Source organism: Chrysochloris asiatica, unplaced genomic scaffold (assembly GCF_000296735.1).
Source record: "Chrysochloris asiatica unplaced genomic scaffold, ChrAsi1.0 scaffold00046, whole genome shotgun sequence".
NCBI lineage: Eukaryota > Metazoa > Chordata > Mammalia > Afrosoricida > Chrysochloridae > Chrysochloris > Chrysochloris asiatica.
The window spans coordinates 14582825-14606998 of NW_006408564.1; the positions used below are offsets into that span (position 1 = coordinate 14582825).

The 24174-nt window shown below is 40.8% G+C and overlaps 1 protein-coding gene across 2 annotated transcripts in view; it reads left to right on the plus strand.

The window, feature by feature from the left end:
* PTPRG (protein tyrosine phosphatase, receptor type, G) overlaps window positions 1–24174 on the plus strand; it is a 1006925-nt gene that overhangs the window by 951960 nt on the left and 30791 nt on the right. For both annotated transcript variants that reach the window (XM_006862095.1, XM_006862096.1), the window contains 2 exons: window positions 12118–12209; window positions 20797–20893. In XM_006862095.1, coding sequence (XP_006862157.1) covers window positions 12118–12209; window positions 20797–20893 — 189 coding nt within the window. The remainder of the gene's footprint in view (window positions 1–12117; window positions 12210–20796; window positions 20894–24174) is intronic.

Consider the following 24174-nt stretch of genomic DNA (forward strand, 5'->3'; position numbering starts at 1 on the left):
AGAGAGAGGTGGGTGTGGAGAATGAGAAACAGAAGAAAAGAAGGAAAAATAAAAAGCAGAGATAGAAAAGATAAAATTCAGGGGAATGGGAAGAGGAGGAGGAGAAAGAATAAAGAAAAGCAGTGAAACAATAAAAGGTAAAAAACAAAACAAAATGTCTAGCTGTTGGACCTGAAGAGGAGAAAGCTGCAGAGCTTACCAAGTGGATATGGGAGGGATGTGACAGCAGAGTTTGTGGCCTTAGATGGAGTTCACATTGGCCTTAGTGTTATCTCTATTCAGGGCATTCAATCTGACAGTAGTTCGTGGAGGCTCTTGATGGAGCTTAAAGTTTCAGTGTCTGTTAGGACCACAGGGCAGCTGGCGGCTGAGTGTCTTGGTAAATGCTTGTCTGGTGGCTCTGCGGGTTCTGTAGGTCTGGAACCAAGCCTGCCTGAATTCAGGCATCAAAGTGGCTCGCCAAAGCAGGGCAGGAGGCCCCTACCTCACACTGGCATGCCTCCTAACCACATGGCTCCTAACTGTTGGAGAGCAGGGTCTGCACTGGGGATGGATGAGTGTAGGAGCTGGCCACCCCTCTGGTCACCAGGGGAACACGAGGAAAATAAGGAATCGCACTTTTCCCATCACCTGTGTGACTCTGCTCTGCCAGGACACCTTCTGTTGCCACAGCTGCTCACAAGATGGTCACTGGCCGTTCCCCAGTCAGTCTCCTCTTTCTCTGCTCAGCTTCTCTGCCTAGCAAGCACTCAAGTACTTATCTAACCTTTCATGTGAAGTTTAGGGTTCCAGTATTTTCATCTGTGTCTGTTTCATTTGGACTTTCGTATCTTTGTTATAGGAACTAACATCTTGAAAAACGTTTTTTTTATGTCGTATTCCCTCTTTCTTCCTCACAGTGGTTTCACTTTGCAGAGAGAGGTCTGAACTCTTATCTCCGAGAGGTAGGGAGGAGAGGCTGGGTAGTAACTGAGATCTGCCCACTAGAGGCACAGTTAACCCTAACTGATAGCAGCCTCCTTGTGGGACTGTGGTGCATTCTGAGCAGGACTGACTTGAGTTCATACTAGGCTGAGGCCTGATGTACTCTCCCTGCCCACTGACAAATTTGATTGAAATTTAGGACGAGAAACTGCTAAGGGTCATGTGAACTGGTTGCTGAACCATTTGCTCAGGGCCTCTGAATGCACTTACACAGTACCAGAGTAAGCAAGCAGGATCTTTTCTTTAACATTCCTCAAGCCAGTCAACCCTAGCAGCTAAGCTTCTTGGCAGGAGGATGAATACTGTCACATACTATTTACCTATCATCATCAAGGTAAGCAGTCTACCATTGTACACTTTCCAGGTATCTGAACTTACTCTTAAAGCTAGAGCTAGAGCACAGCATTTCAGCCCTTTTCATCGGGAAGTTCCCTTAAAGCATGTATGAAATCTAAATTCGCTGGTGGTAATATAATGTGGAAGAACCTAGTCTTGGTAATCAGATCACCTACCCCATGACTTCACAATGACAATGATCTTTGGGCAAACTTGTTGATTTGCCTTTCTTAGCCACAGGTTCCTATCTATGAAACAGGGGTAGCCTCAGCATGTACACCACAAGGTTGTGCATGTAGGTGTCATCATGTCGGTTCTGATTCATAGCGAACCTGTGCACAACACAACAAAACACTCCCAGTCCTGCATCATCTTGACAATTGTTATGCTTTTGCCCATTGCTGCTGTCACTGTACCAGTCTTTCTTGTTGGGAGATCTTCTTTTTTGCTGACCTTCCATTTTACCAAGCATACTGTCCTTCTCCAGGGACTGGTCCCTCATGATAACATGTATGAAGAATGAAAGGCAAAGTCTCACTAATCTGGTTTCTAAAAGCACTCCTACTGTACTTCTTCCAACACAAACCTATTTGTTCTTCTGGCCTTCAATATGTGCCTCCAACACCACAGCTCAACAATGTCAATTCTTCGACGGTCTTTGTTACTCACTGTCCAACTTTCACGTTCATATGAGACTGCAGAAAATAACCATGCCTTGGATCACATGCAGATTAGGCTTCAAACTGTCATCCTTGTACTTGAACACTTTAAAGAGGTCTTGTGCAGCATATTTGCCTCATGGATTATGTCATTTGATTTGTTGATTATATTGCTTCCATGAGTGTTGATCGTGGATCTAGGCAAAATGAAGTCTTTGATGACTTCCATCTTCTCTCCATTTATATTGCTGTTATTTATTGGTCCTGAGCTGTGAGGATTTTGGTGTTCTTTATATTGAGGTGCAATCCATATTGAAGACTGTGGTCTTCGATCTTCTGTAGTAAACATTTTAAGTCCTCTTTGGCTTTCAGCAAGCAAGGCTGTCTTACCTGCATATCACAGATTGTTAATAAGTCTTCCTCTAATCCTGATGCCTTTGTTTTTCTTCATACAATCCAGCTTCTTGGATTAATTGCTCAGCATACAGATTGAATAAGTATTGTGAAAGAATACAACCTTTCCTGATATTAAACCATTCAGTATTCCCTTGTTCTGTTACAATGACTTCCTCTTGTTCTATGTACAGGTTCTTCATAAATACAATTAAATGTCCTGGAATGCCCGTTATTCACAATGCTATGCATAGTTTGTCATGATACACACAGTCAAAAGCCTTTGCATAGTCTGTAAAGCACAAGTAAGCATCTTTCTGGCATTCTCCACTTTTAGCTGAGATCCATCCTACACCAGCAATGACATTCTGAATATGGGTTGACTTTCTGGCAGTTCTCTGTCAATGTACAGTTGCAGCCATTTTTTAATTATCTTCAGCAAAATTTTACTTGCCTGTGATATTAATAATATTGTCTGATGATTTCTACATTCCATTGGGTCACATCTCTTTAGAATGGACACAAATATGCTCATAAACTTTTTTTTTTTAAGTTTTATCATGAATTGAGTGATCATGGGAGAACATCCGTTTTACACTCATAATTTCATTGCATTGATTACAGTATCCTCCATGTATCATCATTCAACAGAATATGCTTCTGTCCCCTCTGTTTTTTGTTTTGGTTTGTTTTTTTGTGGGGGGATGTACACAAAAACACTCAGGAATACATAATCATTTAAATAACCAAAGGGCACATTCTGCACGCCTGCCTCCTGGCCGCCACCACACAGCCTATCTCTTTGCATGAGTCTAGAGTCCTCAGCTGCTCCCTCTCTCCATGTCATCATCTCTGCCTCCATCTCTGGTGTTGCTGCATCTCTGGATAGGGTCCCATGCTCTTCTTCCTTGATAATCCCAGGATCCTCTGTTCCTGGACTGTCCGATTCACTGCTCCCCCCTTTTTGTTACAAAACTTCTAGCTTTACAGTTGTGACAGTCGCAAATAGTCATGATAACAATTACTGTTGAATCATAAAAATCTTATCCCCATTGCCTTTCACCAGACCAGTCTAGACAAGATGAAGACTATTCAGTGGGGACTCTATTTTCCCATGCACACTGTTAAACTAAACTCTCTCATGAAAACTTGTAAGCCAGTCACTTTGTGCCTTTATTGCCCCCCAATTTTAGATAGCCAATGTCTGAGTTACCCGTCCCTAGCAACCCTGTATACAGAGAGGATATGTTTGATCCTTGATGTGAAGACTTCATCCCTTTTAGTTGGTCTTTTGAGTTACTACATCCAGAAGCTAAGTATAGATGAAGTTCATCAAATTGTAGCAATTTACACTTGATTCCTTTATAAAAAAATTTTTTATCTTCCTCTAGTCCAGTTCTGATCATCAAGCCATTGAAGCTAGGTCAAATGGGTATTATCTACAAGTTTGGGCATTCTTGTTCGTCTCCCCTCACTTTGTATCAGCTGGATGCTTCACTGTCAACTCTAGTCCTCTATAGCTATGTCCTTGTCCATGGGCTCAGGAGCCCCCAGGTCTCACCACACTTTAGACCAACCAGCCTTTCCTCTTCTCTCTTTCATCTCCAGGTCGACAGGAGTCTATGGTTTAACTCGGCCCATATCTTCATTGCTGCCTTTCCCTCTCTTCCAGTCATCAGTAGACCACCGTGGTCACCAGCAAGCTTACATGCCTGCTCATGTGTTCCCTTTGAGTTTCAGTCTTGGAGTGGGGTTTGTCCTGAAGGGACTTGCTTACTTGCCTTGACGTCTGGCTTACAAATTTCTTGGCATAGATGAGTAAGCACCTCAGTGCAGCATCAGTTTGTTGAAAGGTTTCAATTTGTAGTCCATCAATTACTGGAGTCTTATTTTTTTTTACCAATGTCTTTTGTGCAGCTTGGTCTTCTTAAGTCTTATCAGTTATCGATCATATACTACGTCTTGAAATGATTGAACATTTTTTGGTGCAGTGACTTTGTATACCTTCCATTTTCTTTTGATACTTTTTGCATCATTCATTATTTTGCCCATGGAATCCTTTAGTATAACAAGTCAAGGTGTGAGTTTTTTATTCTATTGTTTCAGCTTGAGAAATGGTGAGCATGCTCTTCCCTTTTGGTTTTCTCATTTCAGGTGTTTGCACACATTTCATTATAATTGTCAAGCTGCACTTTGAAATGTTCTTTTCACCTCTTTATTTTCTAATTTCTTCCATTCACTTTAGCTTCTCTATACTCAAAAGCAAGTTTCAGAGTCTTTTCTGACATCTGTTTTGGAATTTTCTTTCTTGTATTTTTAATGGCCTTTTGCTTTCTTCTTCTGTATGATGTTCTTGATGTTATCCCACAGCTATTCTGGTCTTTGGTCATTAGTGTCTAATGCATCAAATCTCTTCTTAAGATGGTCTCTGAATTCAGGTGGGATATATTCAAAGTCATATTTTGGCTCTAGTTAACTTGTTTTAATTTTCTTCAGCTTTGGCATGAATTTGCATATGAGCAGTTTATGGTCTGTTCCACAGTTTGCCCCTGGCCTTGTTTTGACTGATGATACTAAACTTTTCTACTATCTCTTTCCACAGATGTAGTCAGTTTTATTCCTGTGTATTCCATCTGGTGAGGTCAGTGTGTATATTGTTGTTGTTCGGCGCCAACAAGTCCATTCCAACTCATAGTAACCCTATATAGGGTTTCTGAGGAGTGGCTGCTGGGTTTAAACTGCCAACCTTATGGTTAGAAAACTAGTGCTTATCCTTCAGTTCCATACTAGTACTCCATGTATATAGTTGTCTTTTATGTTATTTTAAAAAGGTATTTTCAGTAAATAAGTCTTTGGTCCTATAAAATCCTTTCGTGAGATCTCTAGCAGAATTTCTGTCACCAAGACCATATTTTCCAACTACTGATCCTTCTTTGTTTCCAGCCTTCTTATTCCAATCACAAGTGATTCATTACATCTTAATTATATGTTTGATTAATTTCAGACTGAAGAAGTTGGTAGAAGTTTTAAATTTCATTGCCACTGACTTCAGTAGTTGTTGCATCAGTTTGAATAATCATTGCATTAACTGATCTTCCTTGTAGGCATCTGGATATTACCCTATCACAGATGACATCATACTTCAGGATAGAACTTGGAAGAAATAATTTTTTTTCAAAAGGATGAATGCAATGCCTTTCCTCTTCAATTCGTCGTTGCCATAGTAAACCATGTGATTTTCTGATTCTAAATGGTCAACATCAGTCCATTTCAGCTCAGCAATGCCTAGGATAAGGAGCTCTGGTAGCGTAGTGGTTACAAATCGGGCTGCTAACTACAAGGTTGGAAGTTCGAAACTACCAGCTGTTCTGCAGGAGAAAGATGAGACTTTCTGCTCCTGTAAAGATTTAAAGCTTCAGAAATCCTATACAGGGTCGCTATGAGTCAGAACTGACTCCACGGCACTTAACAACAACAATGACAATGCATAGGATACGAAGTTTATGTGTTCCATTTCATTTTTGACAACTTCCAGTTTTCCTGCATTCATAATTCGCACAATGTATGTTCCAATTATTATTGGATGTTTGCAGCTATTTCTCCTATTTTTGAGTTGTGCCCCATAAGCAAGTTAAGGTCCTGAAAGCTTTACTCCATTTATGTCATCATGGTCAATTCTACTCTTCCCCAGTCATATTTTGAGCTCCTGGCAACCTGAGGAGCTCATCTTCTGACACCATATCTGACATTATTCAAACTGTGTTCATCTTTTGGTTTCAGTACCAGACAGTGTTCCACTGCTCTTTATAAGGTTTTCGGTGGCTGAATGTTCAGAAGTAGTCTTCCTCTCCTTCTTCTTAGTTTGTGGTCTGTAAGTGCCGCTGAAACCTGTCCACTATGGGTGATTCTGCTAGCATTTGAAATACCGGTGGCATAGCTCCCAGAATCACAGCAACATATAAGTTATCACAGACAATAAACTGACAGATGACTGGTTGTAGGGCAGTTAGCATCTAATAATAAATCTCAGTAAACCAAACCAAATGCATTACCATTAGGTCAGTTTCAACTTACAGTGGTTACCATAATAATGATAAGAATGGTTTTCAAGGTTGTTGTTTCCAGAGAAGCTGACTGCCACATCTTTCTCCTGCACAGCACCTGGTGGGTTCAAGCTACTGACTTCTTAATTTAGCAGCTCAGCACTTAACCCCTGTGCCACCAGGGCCCTTTCCCTTACTCTGACATTACATACATTATCTCGTTTAACCTGCACAGAACTTTGTGAATTCGGTTCTGTCATTATTTCCCATTTTACAGATGAGGAAATGAATCAAAGAGAGTCATGTCAGCAGCAAGTGTGGCTCTGATGCCCTTGAATTTTCCTTTCACATGAGCACCTCGGGGTACCTGATATGTGGGAGCATCCCTTCAGTGGTGACTACTGAGAATAGCCCCTCAGTATTTTCATTGAAGTATGGACTAGTGATGCTGCCCTGGAGCTGTGTCTACGCTTGAGCCCTCTGCAGCCCCTCTCTTTGGTGAATGTTCAGGGGTAGCCTGGCTGATTTTGATTTTTCTTCAACTAATATCAGACAGAAATCATAGACAAGGGAGCCAGTTTCTTCCCCTTGAGTTTTTTTGTCAGTTATTCCCAAGTATGGGTGATTTCCCTCTGTTGATTTCTGAAGGTGCCAACATAAGAGAGACGGAACTGAAGACTCTGGAAATAGCTCAGATGCATTGTTCTTTGTTCCCTCTGTCATTACCTCTGAGGTCAACATTATTCAGCTCTATTCTTCTCCTTAGAATCTTTCAGCTTTGGTACTTTCTTCTCAGCAGAAGCCAGTACCCTCTGTTGAGTGTCTTCTAATGCTCTGCTTTGGTACCTACAAACCAGAGTCTAGTATTAAGCTTTATCACAAGTAGTACATAAGGACCACTGGTCAAAAGAAAAGGCCTATTATTTGCAGAGCACATATCCAACTACAAAAAGCTAAAATCTTGGAGCTTAGTATGAAATGTTGTTGTTGTCAGGTGCCATCAAGTCAGAACTGACTCATAGCGACCCTGTGCACAGCAGAACGAAACAATGTCCAATCCTGGGCCAACCTCACTATTGAATAGCAATAAAAGGAAGTGCGCTGACTCTGTAGGATAAGCACTGATTTGACTGCGAGACCTAAGGTTTGAGCCCACCGCCATTTTGTGGATGAAAGAAGAGGAATTCTGCTCCCTCAAAGATTGACAGTCTCGGAAATCCTATACAGGGTCACTGTGAGCCAGCACTGACTTTATGGTGCTGAACAACAATGGCAACAGCCCATTCTTGAAGTTTTGATTATCAACTGAGTCTATCGTATGTGTTATAATAGGGTGATTAAGTTTCACTTTTTCCTAATTTAAACCTTTAGTGGCTAAAAATTCCATACATGAAAGTATGCTCACACAATTTTACAGTGTGACATTAACTGCTCTCGTTTCTGCTCTTCTGGAAACTGTACTTTGAGGATGAAGACAGATAGTCTGTCGAGTGCCCAGGAGCCCAGGTTCTGTTTTCAGTAGATTTGGGCTCATATGTCAGCTCTGTCCCCTACAAGTTTGGACAGGTTGCCTCAGTTTCCATATGTGTCACATGACGAGAAAGTTGTATTCATCACTTAGTTCTTATAAAGATAAATGAGAAAATGTATGAAAAGCATTTAGCACAATCCCTGGCAACCAGTAAAGACTTGACAGATGAGCTCATTAGACTGACTCTATCATAATTCTGTTTTCATAATACCAAAACAATCTTTCTACTACCCTGTGTCATAGTCATTCAGGTAGTGAAAACATCTTCACTTTGATTCCAGCCCACTTTTCTTCGTTATGTCCTCACCACCACCTAAGTCCTCAAATCCATCCCTTTCATGGCGCTTTTGCCATTATTAAACAGTTTCTTAAGTTCATCGCCTTTCTAACACACCTCCTTTTTAGGGAGACCATCTCCCAAATGTTTGGCTGAGTCCTAGGTAATGAGTAAATGGTTCTTCCTCCAGTGGTTCTCCATTGACTTGGACCACACAGCAGCTATTCTCTCTCTGAGCATCAGAGTACTCTTGGTCTGTAGCCAGCTTCCTTCGCTTCCTCTGCCATACTCCAGCCTTCTGTTTACTCTTCCAGGCCTGTTTCTCAACTATAAGCTAGATATGAAAGTAAGACCTATCTCTTAGGGTTGTTAAGAAGGTGAAATCCATAGTAGTCAGGTTTTTGTACTGTGGTGGCCTACATGCCTCTGTGATGGTGACGGCTACACTCTAGGCATTTCAAATACCAACATTCTCCCCCTGGTGGGCAGGTTTCAGCAGAACTTCCACGCTAAGAGAGACTGGGAAGGAAGGTCTGGCTACTTCTACTTCTGAAACTTAGCCAATGAAAACCTTACAGAGCACAACAGAATAGTATCGGTTAGAGTGCTGGAAGACGAACTCAAAATGTACAGTGGCTGCAACAGCGGACTCAAACGTAGCAGTGATTGGAAGATGGCACATGATTGGGCAGTGTTTTATCTTGTGCATGGGGTCGCTGTGAGTCAAAGCCAGCTCGATGGCAACTGACCGCAACAGCAATCCATGGAAAGTATTTAGACAGTGCTTATCATCCCCAGCTAGCGCACCTGATACTCTTCCTGAACAATCGCTGCTGTAAGTCAGATGTTCAAGTGGAAATAATCTCTTGTGGACAGCTAGCTCTCTTCTTACAGTATACGGTCTTCCCAGATGAAAACACAACAGGTTAGGACTATGGTACTGTCCTAATTGTTTGGCCTTCTGCTAGTTACAGTAATTTTCTAATTACTCATCTGGCTTATGTTGAGAGAATTTAATAGAAAAACTATTTAAGAGGAAAACCATTAGGATTTATAATTAGTTGTAGGCTTAGGGAGCAAAGATTTATGACCCCTTAGCTCCATTTATCTTAATTGAAGGACAGCATGTTATCCAGAGATCCAAGGCTGGTCAGTGCAGAACCCCTGTGTGTGTGTGTGTGTGTGTGTGTGTGTGTGTGTGTGCGTGCATGTGCGTGCGCACGCTCGCATGCATCTGCCTGTCTGGCAGTTTGACGACATTATTGGAGGTGCCTGGAAACACGGGGCTGGGGAAGGAAGGTGTGGTTAGACATCCTTGGATAAGAAAGCAAATTGGAGAGACTAGTGAATCCTGTATTTCTATGATTATCACACTGTGCTCTGCTGGATTTGGGCAGGCCAATCTCTGGGATACAATAGAATGCAGGGGGAGGGGGGGAAATGAATTGTAAACCTACAAGCATTTCTTTTAATGATTTGAGATGGCTTGTTGTTTGGGAGGATTATTTATCTTCTTTTGAATTGCATTCATCATGTTCTTAATCATGACACCTTAAGTTTACTGGGAGTCTAAAATCTTAAACTCTCTTGATGACATAGATGTTGCCCTCAACTTCTATTATTAGCTCTGTCGCTCCTGCTCTTGAAAAGCGTGTTCTGTCTTCCATTTCTATATATATCCGTGAGATCTGCTCAGTCTGCATACTAGAATATTGGTGGGACTTTCTGTGGTCCAAAGATGAGTTTATCTTTGGGTTCATCTCCCTAAGAATCTCTGATTTTGTACGTACTGACCCTTTTCAACTTTTAAGTGGAGACCGTTTCATTACCATTGGATCAGTCTTGTAAAATTTGCTTACTTCTCAACATTTTGAGTGAAGTGATGATTTTGGAAATTTTCCTTGAACTGTGCATTCTGCTAAATATTCTGGGGAAACGTTTTGGCACTGCTAACTTTGTTAATGGTTACATCATTACGGGAGCTATAGATTTCTTGGGTGCGTAAAATGATTGCATATTCATGAACATCTTCAATCCTGAAATATTTGTAAATAACTTGGCAATTTTTTCATAAGGCTGCCTATTAAAATGATTAGGTCTTTAATTGTTCACACAGGAAGAATTTGGGCATACAGAGCAACACCTATTTGATAAAGTAACATTTCTACGCTAAGTAAGTTAGATTATGAACATACAAGCCACCTCCCTTAAATGAAGGAGAAAGAGATGCTATTTTCCCCTGAAGAATGATTCAAGTTTGAAAATGTCAATAGATGCAAAAAGCCATCCTAGAGTTTTGCTCTCTCGGAAGAGAGTAGAGAAGGAATGACATAGTCAATGTTAACTGTCACCAGATGAAGAGAAATCAGATTGTCAGGCCTGGATCTATAAAATCCTTGCCAAAGTAGGACCTCATTTACACATACAGATCTTCATACCCTTTGCTAAGAAAAGCATCTGTGGCAGTTTAGATGTTTGTACGTTTGCCAAAGATCTTTCACTCTGAATAAAGTAAATGTCATGTCTGTTGTTTATCTCAAATTCAGCAGAGTATTTTTAAAAGGAAATATTTGGGGGGGTGGGGATCGAGGGAAGAAGGAGGCTGGGGAGCCCCTCTTAGTTGGGCGTGGCAGTTTTGCAGCAATACTCAAGTATCCCAGTTGGACCTGGGTAAATCAGCTCAAAATCTACTTTGGGCTCAGAAACTGAACGCACCCTTTTGAGATGAAAGTGACACATTCTGATCAATTGGAACGTGGAGTCTTCCTGAATCTATCCTATACCTAGTCTGTTAACGTAAAAAAAAAATACAGTTAATTCAGTCAAACTGGTTATTTGGCATTAGATAGACACAGCTGTTTGGAACTAAAATTGTGAACATTTAAAGATATAGATGGCATTGTCCTCAAAGTCATCTGGTACAATGGTATCTCTCTCTAATTGTGTGTGAAAGGTCACTAAGACTTAAAAGATTGGGGGAAAAAATTAATCACTCCTAGTTCAAGCTGGACCCCATGGAATATCAATAATAAGAAAAAATCATAGGTTGTTATAAGATTTCTTGGCAAACAACTTTGGTACCTTCGGCAAGTTCAGATTTTTAGTTGACTATGATATGGTAATTTAATGATGTAAATTTCCTCGACTATAAAAAATAGAGGGATCCTCCACGTTTGGGGTTTTTTTAAATAACTATATTTAACCAGTACTGTAGGATAAGCACTGGACTGCTAACCACAAGGTCAGTGGTTCAAACCCACCAGCTGCTCCTCAGAAATCCTATACAGTGTCACTATGAATCAGAATGTCTCAACAACACACACTTAACAACAGCAAATAGGTGTTAAAGAGCCCTGGTGTGGCGCTATAGTTTAAGCACAGGACTGCTAACTGCTAGGTTGGCAGATCAAACCCACCAACCAAGTGCTCTTGAACACCCTATATACAGGGTCAGTATGAGTCAGAACCAACTAGGCCGCACACAGAAACAACATCATCATAGGCATTAAAAGGACCCTTGATGGCGTTGTGGGTTAGGCATTGGGCTGCTAACCACAAGGTTGGTGTTTCAAACCCACCAGCCTCTCTGCAGGAGAAAGATGTGGCTTTCTGCTCCCATAAAGATTTTCAGGAAAGTCTGAAAACCCCTATATAGGGTCAGTGAGTGTTGGAATCAACTCAGCGGCAGCTGGTATGGTGTAGGCATTTGAAGTCCATGAGCTCTTCGTGTGAAAGCCATCCCCGGGCTCTTCTTGAGAACATCTATTTCAGGTGACTCAACTGTAATCCCCCTTTGCAAAAAGCAAATGTTTTCTCAATAATCCCTCATCAGCTCATGTCTTTTGTTTTAGAGTAGCATTCTTTGTGACTCTTAATATCTTCTTCTTCCCACAGATGACATGGAAGCTATTCCTGTCAAACAGTTTGTTAAACACATTGGGGAGCTCTATTCTAATAACCAGCATGGGTTCTCCGAGGATTTTGAGGTAGGTTTCAAAACTGGAAATTCATTTCCACTGTCTAACTCTTGTTTTACAGAGATTGTAATCTTTAACTGAATTTATTCCAAGAGTAAGAAAGCAGTAACTGTGAAAAGGTGAGGTTTTTTTTTTTTTTTCCTTTATCTTTATAATTTTAACAGGCATCTATTCCTAATAGAAATTAGGTTCTTGTTCTTATCCTGAACACACACTTCTATGAAAGAACATACTTACTGGTAGAGAGGAGTCAGACTGGTGGGGATCACTTTTCGGGTGCCATCTTTCATTTTCAGCCTAACTGGGAACCGAAGTTGTGATGCTGAGCAGTGACCTGATCCCACATCTTTTCTGGGGTGCACATGGTGGAGTAGACACAGCAGATGTGACGTCTGAGGACTTGGATGTTGATTCCACCGATCATGAACTTTGCACTCCTTGGGCCAATTGCTTCATCTCACTGCCTTCCCTACCCCCCCTGTTTCCTCTTTTTTTTTTTTAAAGTGCTAATGCCACCTATATTCCAAAGTTGTTGGGAGTACGCAAACAAATGCCGGGTTAACTGTTCAGCACCATGCACAGGTTGCCTGTTGTTTTCACGATATCAGTTCTGGGAGAGAAGACATGGGTTAACACAGCCTTGTGGTTTTAAGAACTGGTGTGTCAGAAACAAGGTAGAGCGCGGCATGCACTAACTACCCTGCCAACTCTGGGTTCTGTGCCAGTTCAGCAGTGACAGGGTGTCAATGAGGAGCTATTAAACAGACTGCCCTTTTCTTCACTGAGGCGCTTAACTAAGGCACATCTCTGGCAGCAAGAGTTGTGCTGAGGAGGCCAAGTTTTCATGGCAGCTCGGCTGTCTTCTAGCTTTGTGGTAAGTCGGTTCCTTTCTCTGTCTCATTACTGCTTAAAAATGGAAATGATGATGATGCTAACCTGCCTACCTCTTTACATGAAATTGACTATGGGAATCAAATGAAGTAGTCCAGGGAGGCATTTAGGAGATATGCAGCTGGCACGTGCAGTGATCTTGCATGAACAATGACCCCCCCCCCAAAAAAAAAATAATAGTAAGATCAAAAGCTGCCATCTCTATGCAAATATGGAGTCACCAAAGGCTACCATAAAGGCAATTATATTAACACCTCGTTTTAAATGAAATGTTTCTCTTAGTTTTTTTGTGATTGTTTTGTTTTGGGTAGAATGAAAGCAAACATGATAGAAGGGACCCTCTGATTTATTCTGCAAAGTCCTGTGTTTTATGGAACAAAAAAAAACACACCACATTTCAAGTATTTAATGCTGCTATCAGATGCTTACCAAAAAAGGTTGCCTATTCGACTACAAAGAACATGGTTTAAGTTAAACATTTTGTATTCATGAGGACAGCAAATGTGTGTGGTGTTAAAGTGATTTAGTTCAATTGACTGTTAGCTGGATGACTGAGCAGTAATATTGAGGCATTTAACAATGTTGATGGTATTCAGGACAAACATTTATCCTCTAGAGAGCAGAATTTGATCAGGATGATCAAATGCAACTCCGGTTTCTCAATTATTTATGATTTGAGACCCCAGTGCTATTCATCACAGCTGGTTTTGACACCATTTAATTATTCAAAATAATCAAGCTACACCTCTGTAAACTCAAGCTGACTTAAAATGGGCTTTGTTGCATCAAAATCACGCCTCTTAACAAATCGTGGGCATCTGCACCCTATGCCTACCCTAAAAATAATAAAATACTATGGCTAAAAGCTTTCTTCTTTGAGGTTGGACTTTGTAGCATACGTATTGCTGGTTGTTTGGTAGTGTGATAGGAGCAGAGCAGTGGGGGCAAGGGAAGGGGCCTTTGTTCTACCGCTGCCAGGTCACACTCGCTCCTGGTTTGCAAGGAGCTATTCCACATCAGAAAAATAACCTTTCTCTTGAGAACAACAGTAAGGCAACAACGTAAATGAGGCAATATGATGGGGGAAAGTTCAGTCATGTACTACATACTTCTAATTTGAGGATATTCAAAGTTATCTGAAAAGTAATAGTATCATTTCTTCTTAGTGTGGTGGCCCTGGTGTACTGTCAGGTCAGTTCCAACTCATAGTGAACCCGGTATTGAGTTTCCGAGGCCATATCTCTCGACAGGAGCAGAAAGCCTCGTCTTTCTCCCATGGTGTGGCTGGTGGATTCAAACTGCTGACCTTGTGGCTAGCAGCCTAACTCATAATCCACTATGCTAGCAGGGCATCTGCTTCTTGGTGTGGTGCTGCTAAAAGGAACAGTTGGTAAGAGGCTATATAAGAAAAGGCAGGGTACATGCTGTTGTTCTAGAACCATGAGCTATTAACAGACTGTATGGGAGAGAAGTACAGAAAAGACGTTTGGTGTAATTTTATTTTGTAAAAGCCTTCATTCCTTTCAGAGAGTGGTAGCCTCAGCCTTGAGTTCCAGATGTGTTTATGTGGTCTGGTGACGGGCAGCAGTGACTGAGCATGTGCATGGGTTATTAGGAGTCCCTGGTGGCACAGTTAAGCATTGCCAATTGAAAGGATTGGCAGTTCAAACCCACCTAAGGGTTCCTCTGAAGAAAGGTTTGGCGAATCTGCTTCTGAAAGGCCAGAGCTATGACAACCTCATGAAGCAGCTCTCCTCTGCAAACTGACTAGAATTAACTGGGTGGCGACAGGTTGGCTTTGGTGCTTGGAATACATCACTTGTTCCTCTCCACCACCCAATGTGGTGGACATTGTTAAATTGTTCCCATTTCCCCGTAAGACAATGGAGACATTGGGTGACTCCATTTTTAAATGGCAGCAGTAGGGCTTAAGATCACGAGACTGTCTGACTCAAGCTCACATTTCTAACCTTAATGTTACCCAGACACTCTTGTAATAAGCTCACTTGTGAAGGAGAAATAACCAATATTACCAATGACATCTAAAAATGCATTGTACAGATCATAGGCCAGTAGTTGTCTTAACATTTAAAAAAAAAAAAGAGAGAGAGAGAGAGGAGGGAGACAAAATAAGTAGCCCCAACAGAATACTGCTCTGGTAGCGTAGTGGTTACGAATCGGGCTGCGAACCTTAAGGTCAGTGGTTCGAAACTACCAGCCGCTCCGCGGGAGAAAGATGAGGCTTTCTACTCCCGTAAGGATTTACACCCTCGGAAACCCTGTACAGGGTCGCTATGGGTCAGCTCTGACTCGAAGGCACTTAACAACAACAACAACAACAACAGAATACTGCAGGATAATACACTGGACCACAGGATTGGTTTGACTCATTAAATCAGTAGATCAAACTCACCAGCCACTCCTCAGAACTGACTTGATGGCACTTAACAGCAACAACGTAGAAGAGTACTGAGTGCTCATTCCATGATTTTATAGTGTAGATCCTTTGCAGATTGGTGAAAATCTTACAAGAAACAGCTAAGTAAGAGCTGAAAGTTGGTTAAAGAAATACTCTTTGGATTATAGAGAAATAGCACTTAACAGTTGGTATTTGGCCATTGCACATACATTAAGCAATTCATCTAGAGTTGCTGACTTTTGCCATTCTCTGGGCTGCTTACCCTCATCAAGGTCAGTCTAGTGGAGATAGTAGCTTGCATACAACTAGAGTGGAAACAGAAGAGAACAAGGTAAATGCTACAGTGCAGACATGAAGCATTGGAGAAGAGCATAGGAGAGAGGTGACCAGCAAAGGTTCTACTTGTCACGTCTTGTTTTTAAATCTTGGACAGAGGTAAGGAAGTATTTGGTGAATAGCTGTCATACTTGTCAAAGCTCTGCTGATTGAGGGGAATAAGAACAGTGACTTACTGGTAACTTTGAATCTTTATCTAGAGATGGAGCTGAAAGCAAGCTTTTTGTCCTTTTCAGATAATCTCTGGAGACTCTTAAATGCCAGGTACATCATAACCTCTAGTGCATCTTGCCATCACTGGAAATATGAGGGGTCTTCAAAAATGCTGTGGAAAAATTCCATTATCTTTTATTCCATTTTTCCTCAAACTTTGTGAAGCCTCCTGTTAACATCAAGCCTTGTCTCAGGACAGTGTCTCTGACTCTGTTCCTCTGCTGCCTGTGGTGATGTCCACCTCACTCTCCTTCCCAGGGAGTGCTTTTCCAGAGGAGTGTAAAAGATTCACAGCCACTTCCCTGGTCTCTGCAGCCATAATCTGAGAGGCTTCCAAAGACACAACACTAGCAAACTCTTTCAAAGAGAGATAGTTCCCTGTCTCAGCGAGGTGACAGGATTAATAGGCAGGGACCTGGAGAATCAGAAGTTTAAAGGCTGAGTGCAGAGATGAGGCCAGGGGTCCTTGACAAGATCCTTGGGGAATCGGCTCTGTTACAATTAACTTCAGCTGAGCTAAATGTAGGCTGCTTGTTCGTCTTAAATCACCAGAACAAAGCTTTGTCCACCTGAGCCCACGCCGCCAAGGGACCGATGGCCACAATGGCTTTATGATAAGTGGCAAGTCCCAGTGATGTATGAAGGATAGTCTGTGGACAGAGGTACCAAACTGCCTAAGGGCTGCTGCCTGCGAGATTGCACAAGGGGACCCACAGAGCTTCCTGAGCTTCTGTGACTAAATGCCATTCGGGATCTTAGGTATTATGAAGGAAAGCATTGGAAAATCCTTACGGTAAAGAAGCTAGTTGGTTAAGGCAAAAGCTTCAGGAAATGTAAGGAAAGAAGGCAGTAAGCCAGATTTCACAAACTGTACAAAGGAAATAATACTATGCTATCGACCAGTTATAGTTTGCAAGGCACTGTATTGTAGTCCCTAGGATGGGTTGGCTTTCTTCTAGCAAGGAAATGCAGGTGAAGATGTGTGAATTCTGATGAAGGAAGAGAAGGAGAGGCTTTCTTAGTAAGGGAAATGGCAGCAAGCAAAGAGCAGGAACTCCTGCGGTTTTTTCCAAGGGTCAGAACTGTCTGGCATTAAGAAAAAGAGTTGATGGAAGATGGATGGCACCCTCTAAACCTGAGTACAGAATTTGGAATCCGTGCAGAGGTTTCTAAGGGCAGATATAACAAAAGCAAAGTAACAGTTGAAGAAAATCAGTCTGTCCGAAGTTTGTTACCTGAACAGAAGAGAGCAGAGGCAGCTGACCCAGCTCTGTGTCCAGTACCATGCAGGTGCTGGCTGCGGTCAGGACCTGGACCCATCCATCTTCCACCAGGACAAGCCACTGTCTGCATGCAGACTAACAATAGGTCACCAGGTCCAAAATACGTTCTCTGTTTGCTCTGTGATGCTGCATAATCAGAAAGGTTTCTGGACAGATTCGGTTCAGTTATTTTCTAGTTGAACCACAGTATGACAGAACTTCTCACAGTGTTACATAAATGAATCCAGGCACATGGTTATTTAGCCTATTTCTAGCCATCTGGTAGCGTAGTGGTTACGAATCAGGCTGCGAACCTTAAGGTCAGCGGTTCGAAACTACCAGCCGCTCCGCAGGAGAAAGATGAGGCTTTCTACTCCCGTAAAGATTTACACCCTCAGAAACCCTGTACAGGGTCGCTATGGGTCGGAACCGACTCGATGGCACTTAACAACATAACAACTAAGAATTCTTACCAACCAGTTTTTTGTGTTTTTGTGTTTTGAACTTTCATTTTATCTTAAACCTATTTTTAGTCAGTCCCATCTTCTGTGACTGTATGCTTGTTAGTAGTCTGAATATCCATTTTCAGAATCCCAACTTTGTTATTTGTTATTGTTGTGAAGTGCTGTCAAGTCGGTTCCGACCCATACTGACCCTGTATAGGGTTTTTGAGGAGCAGCTGGTGAGCTTGAACCGCTGACCTTGCAGTTCAAATGGCTTTGCAGTCTGGCGCATTAACCCACAGTGCCACACCAGGACTCTTAACTTTGCTATAAAGACATTAAAATATAAACACATCCCTTAAACTATTTATCAGAGTGCTGAATAGGTAACCTTACTGTACACACTCCATAAGCCAGTGTCTCTTTAAAGGGGTTTAACACGTATTAAAATCACATTAACTTTAAAATGCCAGTTCTGATGGAGAAAAGGCACTCCAGGATCAGATAATACTATCAGCATCTAAATTAGCCAACCAGCACTGCAAGGAATTACAGATGACGTTATTATCCAGAAGACAAAATCAGATGGCCTTTGGCATGCCCCTTGGGTTCTAATAAAGTCAGATTTAACATTATTTATGGCAATTCTTTGTTTTCTGTTGTTCACATAATTGGAAAAGTGAAATAGAGGCAAGGGTTTTCAATAACAACGAGTTTGATCGGCCCTATTGAATGACAGCTTTAAGCAGTGCAGACAGTTGCTCCCAAGCAGCGTTTGTCAATTACATTATGCTATAATAGCAGGCCAACCTGGCCCATAGCTAGAATGGTCAGATAACACACAACAGGGGAAACGTGTATAAACAAAGCATAACTGAAATTAAAGTCATGGTGCTAAACTCTCTTCACGGAAGATATCTGAGCAACATCTCTGTAAAGGTACGTGTCAAAGGTCTGACCTCCAAAATCCAGAAACAAAAGGTTGTGAACTTGATTCAAGGACTTGTGTATAGATTGGATTAATGTCTTTTAGAATACTAATCTATTTTCAAAGGTTTTCTGCCCTTGAAATGATTCCATAAAGTTTAACTTGAACTTTTGAGCAATCCCTCAAATATCCTGAGCCTGACTAGCTCTGCTTATGTTTTTATAGATGTTAGACTATCAGACTTAACTATTTTGTGCCCACACTTTATCTCATTTTAGAGAGAAAAAAAAAGCCCAAAACGGCCTGGAGGCCCTCTGAAGCAGTGTTTATCCAATTGTAGGTTATAACCCATTTTAGAATAGAATGGAAAATATCAGAGTTTATCACATCTTGTAAAAGGAAGAAAAGAGTAGGAAGGGTTTCATAAAACACACACTTGCCTTAGAAAGGAATGTTGAATTCATGCCTATGGGCCGTTTTTTTTTTTTTTTTTTTTTAATGGACTAACAGGAAGGCCTACAATTATTTAAAAATCCAATCTAGTTTCTAAAAATTGGAGCCTTTGAATAGGGTTTCATTGAACAGATAGTAACCCTTTGTTTTTATACCTTAGTGACATTGCTTGATTACAGTGAGTTTTTCCTAGAAGAGAGAGGGACTCCTCACTGGGAAGTACTTTGTGAATATAAAAGACCACCCATTCCTTGTCTTCAATATGTTTAATGTAAATGCAGCAGAAAACATCCGGAATTGCTATGCAACTCCTTTGTGAGAAGTCTGCATGCTCTGAAACTCTGTTACATCTGTTCTGTGTAAAACATTTCTCCTGATAATTTTGTGTCACTTTGCTCCTGCTCTTTGACGCAGCTGTGCACTGCTAATGACTTCCCTTATTAGTTAACTCTTGTGCTTTCTCAAAATTTAAAACCTACAGTGTAGAAAAATTTGGCTTTTCAGCAACCTTGTAATAGAAAAATGGATAATGTTTATGCCTGTGATAAAGGTAGCTGAGGAGTGCTACCTCTTCCACTGCTGTTTTCCTAAAAAAGGGTCATTAATAAAATTGTTGTTAAGTACCATGGAGTTGGCTCTGACTCATAGTGACCCTGCACAGGGTTTCCAATGCTGTAAATCCAGGAGCAGAAAGCCTCATCTTTTTCCTGCGGAACGAACAGCTGGTAGTTTCAAACTGCGGACTCTGAGGCTAGCAGCCCAATTCGTAGCACTATGCTACCAGAGCTCCTTAATAAAATTAGAGGTTACAAATAGTTGTCAGTGCCATATTAGAATAATTATTTGGATCTATAAATGTGTCATTTGAGGACTGAGTCTATATAATAAGTTTGAGGACTTACAGTAATAAAGCAGGCAGTAAGGAGCTCTGATAGTGTAGTGGTTACGAATCGGGCTACGAACCTTAAGGTCAGCAGTTCGAAATTACCAGCCGCTCCGCGGGAGAAAGATGAGGCTTTCTGTTCCCATAAAACTTTACAGTCTCGGAAACCCTGTACAGGGTCGCCATGGGTCAGAACCAACTCAACGGCACTTAACAACAACAAAGGCCTATAAGCTTTCTGCAAAGCATGGTGATTATATTTCTGCTTCCGGGCTATGCACATATTGTCCCTTCTGCCTAGAAAGTTCTGTTGATTCTTCAGTAGTCATGTGCCTTATTGTCCTCTTGTCTAAAGCCCTCCTTTCTTCCTCTCTGTTTCCATCATAATTTCTTCAAGACTTTTTTTTTTCCCTATTAATCACAGTTGACTGTCAGTATCTTTTTGCATGTTTTTCTCATCCCCCAGACTGTGACTTCGAAAGGAAATGTTTTAAAAAGTTAATGCTTTTGTATCACCATGTCTAGTATAAAATCTAGAAGAAAGTAGATGACTGATGAACTAATAAGTGGATGGGATTCATATCCCTTTTTCACATCCTTCATATACTTGTTATGATTATGTTGGTCCTTATTCCTGAAGTTGGTTGTGGGGAGGTATGCAGTGGTGCCTATGACTAGGGGAAGAGTAAATATTTTGTGCCTTTCCAAGACATTCTTGTTAGATGTCTAAAGTGTGTCTAAACTCTTGCTGTTTGTTTTCTTCTCTAGGAAGTCCAGCGCTGTACAGCTGATATGAACATCACTGCAGAACATTCCAACCATCCAGATAACAAGCACAAAAATAGATACATCAACATTTTAGCATGTGAGTTATAAATTTTAAACCGTCATCAACTTCGAGGAAATGGAATCTTCCTGCTGGGTATAATCTGAGAGCCAGGCAGAATCAGGGAGTCAGAAGTTATGCTGCAAAGCAGCCTCCCATAACCGTGTATAAGAAGTCACACCATTTTCAGTACAGCACTCCCCTAGTCTTCCCTAAAAGAAAATGTTTTGCGCATCCCTGTGTTCACATGAAGTGATTTCACATCAGGTGTTGAGAGTTTAGATGTGACCATGAAAGTTAAGTAAGTTTTTGTTCAGGGTTGAATGTCATTTGGCTATCTTTTTTAATAAGGCTTTTCTGAAAGATCTCCCCCCTCCCACACACAACTTTTTATTGTGAAGTGAGTGAAGGTTTACAGAGCAGACTGTCAGTTTTACATTCAACAAATCATATATGTTGATTTGGTACATGGTTGCAATCCCCTGCATGTACAGTTAACAGACTTTACCTCTATTCACTTTAACTACTGCTTTCCTCCTTTTATCTTTCCTCTGCTAACCTCCTTTTTGCTGAATATTGCCTGCCCTGTCATCCATGTTAACATGTGTCTACCCTCAAGCCATAAATACACCCCATAATCATGATATTGTTTATCAAGAAAACTTTGTACAACATTGATCTCAACAATATTTATCCTTTTGTGAGTGACTAATTTCACTCAGCATAACATCCTTCAGGTTCACCCATGTAGTGAAGTATTTTACAGATTTATCATTCATTATTCATTGTTTTGTAGTACTCCATTGTGTGTACATACTACAGTTTGTTTCTGTTATGGGCATGAAAGCTGTCTCCATCTTTTTGATAAGACTTTTACAGACAGCATGTTGAAGGATTCTGTTTTTTATATCTCTTGACTGATAACATTTAATCCATTAATGCATTACATTCAGTGTAATTACCAATAGCGTGAATTCATTGCTGTCTTATTTCTGTAGGGTTTTGTGTGTGTGTGTGTGTGTGTGTGTGTGTGTGTGTGTGTGGCTGCTGGTTTCATTGTTCCACATAATTTTTTATGCTGAGTTAGTTTGTGGGTTTTCTTTTCATTTTCATTTCTCTTGTGTTAATGTTTTCTAAATCCTTCTGATTTTCCTCTTTTATTTTGATGTGCAGCTGTATTTTCTGTGAGGTTACCCTGTAATTTATTAATTTTTTCCCTGCTTTATAAAACAGTCTTTTATTTTGAAATCTACTTGACTTCCTTGACATTTGGAAGTTCTATATCTACAATATATCCCCTCTTTTTGCTTTGTAGTTGACTTCATACATCGATATCTCTGGCTCCCTATTTTTAGTCTTGTTTTTACTTTAAACATTTCTGTATTAGGATTGAGTTCTGGGTGGTGTTGTCATGAATAATCTCAGGCTGTTGTCCGTTCTTAGTCCATGAACACCATTAAGCATGTTTTATAAAGTTGGTCTGGTCATTGCAAGTTGTTTTAATTTCTGTTTATCAGGAAATTTCCTCATATGATTCTTGGCTGGCAGTTTTTTTCTTTTAGGGTTTTGTGTATGTCATCCCATTGCCTTCTTGCCTGCATGGTTTCTGCTGAGAAATCAAAGCTTAGTCTTATTCTTTGTAAGTAATTTTTCGTTTGTCACAAGCTGCTCTCAGGATTCTTGTGTTTGATTTTGGAAAGTTTGGTTATGATATGGCTTGGTGATTTTCTTTTGGAATCTACTGTTTGGGGTTCGTTCAGCTTCTTTTATGCTTATCTTCTCATCTTTCATGATATTAGGGACGTTTTCTTCCAACAACTCCTGGACATTTTGTTTTGTGCTTTTTAATGTCTTTTCCTGTTCTGAAAGTTCAGTCACCTATAAATTGTTCCTCCTCACGGTGTCCCACATAACTCTTAGGTTTTGATTTCTCAAAAAAGATGGAAGAAAGACAAACAATTTCTCTATGAGATGCCTAAAGTTCATGGTTTATGGTTTGATGTGATTATACTTTCATAATTTCATTTGTGGTTATACTTTGAAGAATCAAATTGGATATAGTTTTACTTAGACAACTTCAGATAGTTAAGTTTTGATGTTCGCTTGGTTATTTGAATAGACTGTTGGGAGTACATTACCTGTCACGTTGGTCTGTTGCTTCTGTTGTTGTTGTTTGATGTCAGTTCCAGCTCCTAGCGCCCGTATACACAACAGAACGAAACACTGCGCAGTCCTGCACCAACCTCACAATCGTTATGTTTGAGCCTACTGTTGCTGCCACTATGTCAGTCCGTCACGGTGGGGCTTTTCCTCTTTCTTGCTGTCTCTCCACATTTCCAAGCATGATGTTCTTCTCCAGGGACCATCCCTCCTCACAACAGTGTACAAAGTATGAGCGAAATCTCACCATCCTCTCTTCCAAGGAACATTCTGACTTTACTGTTTCCAAAACATGGTCGTTCGGTTTCTGGCAATCCATGGTACTTTGAATTTTATTCATCACCATCATAGTTCAAATGCTTAGAGTTTTTTATGGGCTTCCTTATTCATTATGCAACTTTCAAATGCTTATGAGGCAATTGACGGTACTATGACTTGGGTCAGGCACACCCTAGTCATCAAACATCTTTCTTCTTCAACACTCCAAAGATGTCCTTTATAGCAGATTTGCCCAATGTACTACATCAGTTGATTTCTTGACTGCTGCTTCTATGATCATTGATTATGGATCTAAGCAAAATGAAGTCTTCGACAGCTTCAATTTTTTTCTCCATTTATCATGATGCTATTTGTCTAGTTGTGAGGACTTTTCTTTACATTGTGGTGCACTCCATACTGAAGGCTGTAGTCTTTGATCTTCATCAGTAAGTATTTCAAGTCCTCTTTGCTTCTAGCATTCAAGGTCGGGTCATCTGCGTATCACAGGTTGTTGGTCTACCCCCCTTTAAATGTATAAAATTGATTAATTTATCAAAAAACCTATGGAAATGTCATAAAAACAAGTAATGATTCTTGAATGTCGCAGAATGTGATATAGGAAAGCCTTCTCCCACAGAACCATCAAAGCTTTCAAGGCATAAGTAAATGACATCACACCACCTTCTACATTGGTCTTATTGACCAATCTGTTATCTTCTAGATCAAATATGGACTTTGCCACCCAAAGAGTATGTGTTCTTATTTGTTAGTATGAGAAACTGTTGTTGTTAAATGCCGTCGAGTCGGTTCCGACCCATAGCGACCCTGTATTAGGGTTTCCGAGGAGCAGCTGATGAGCTTGAACCGCCGACTTTGCAGTTCAAACAGCTTTGCAGCCTTGC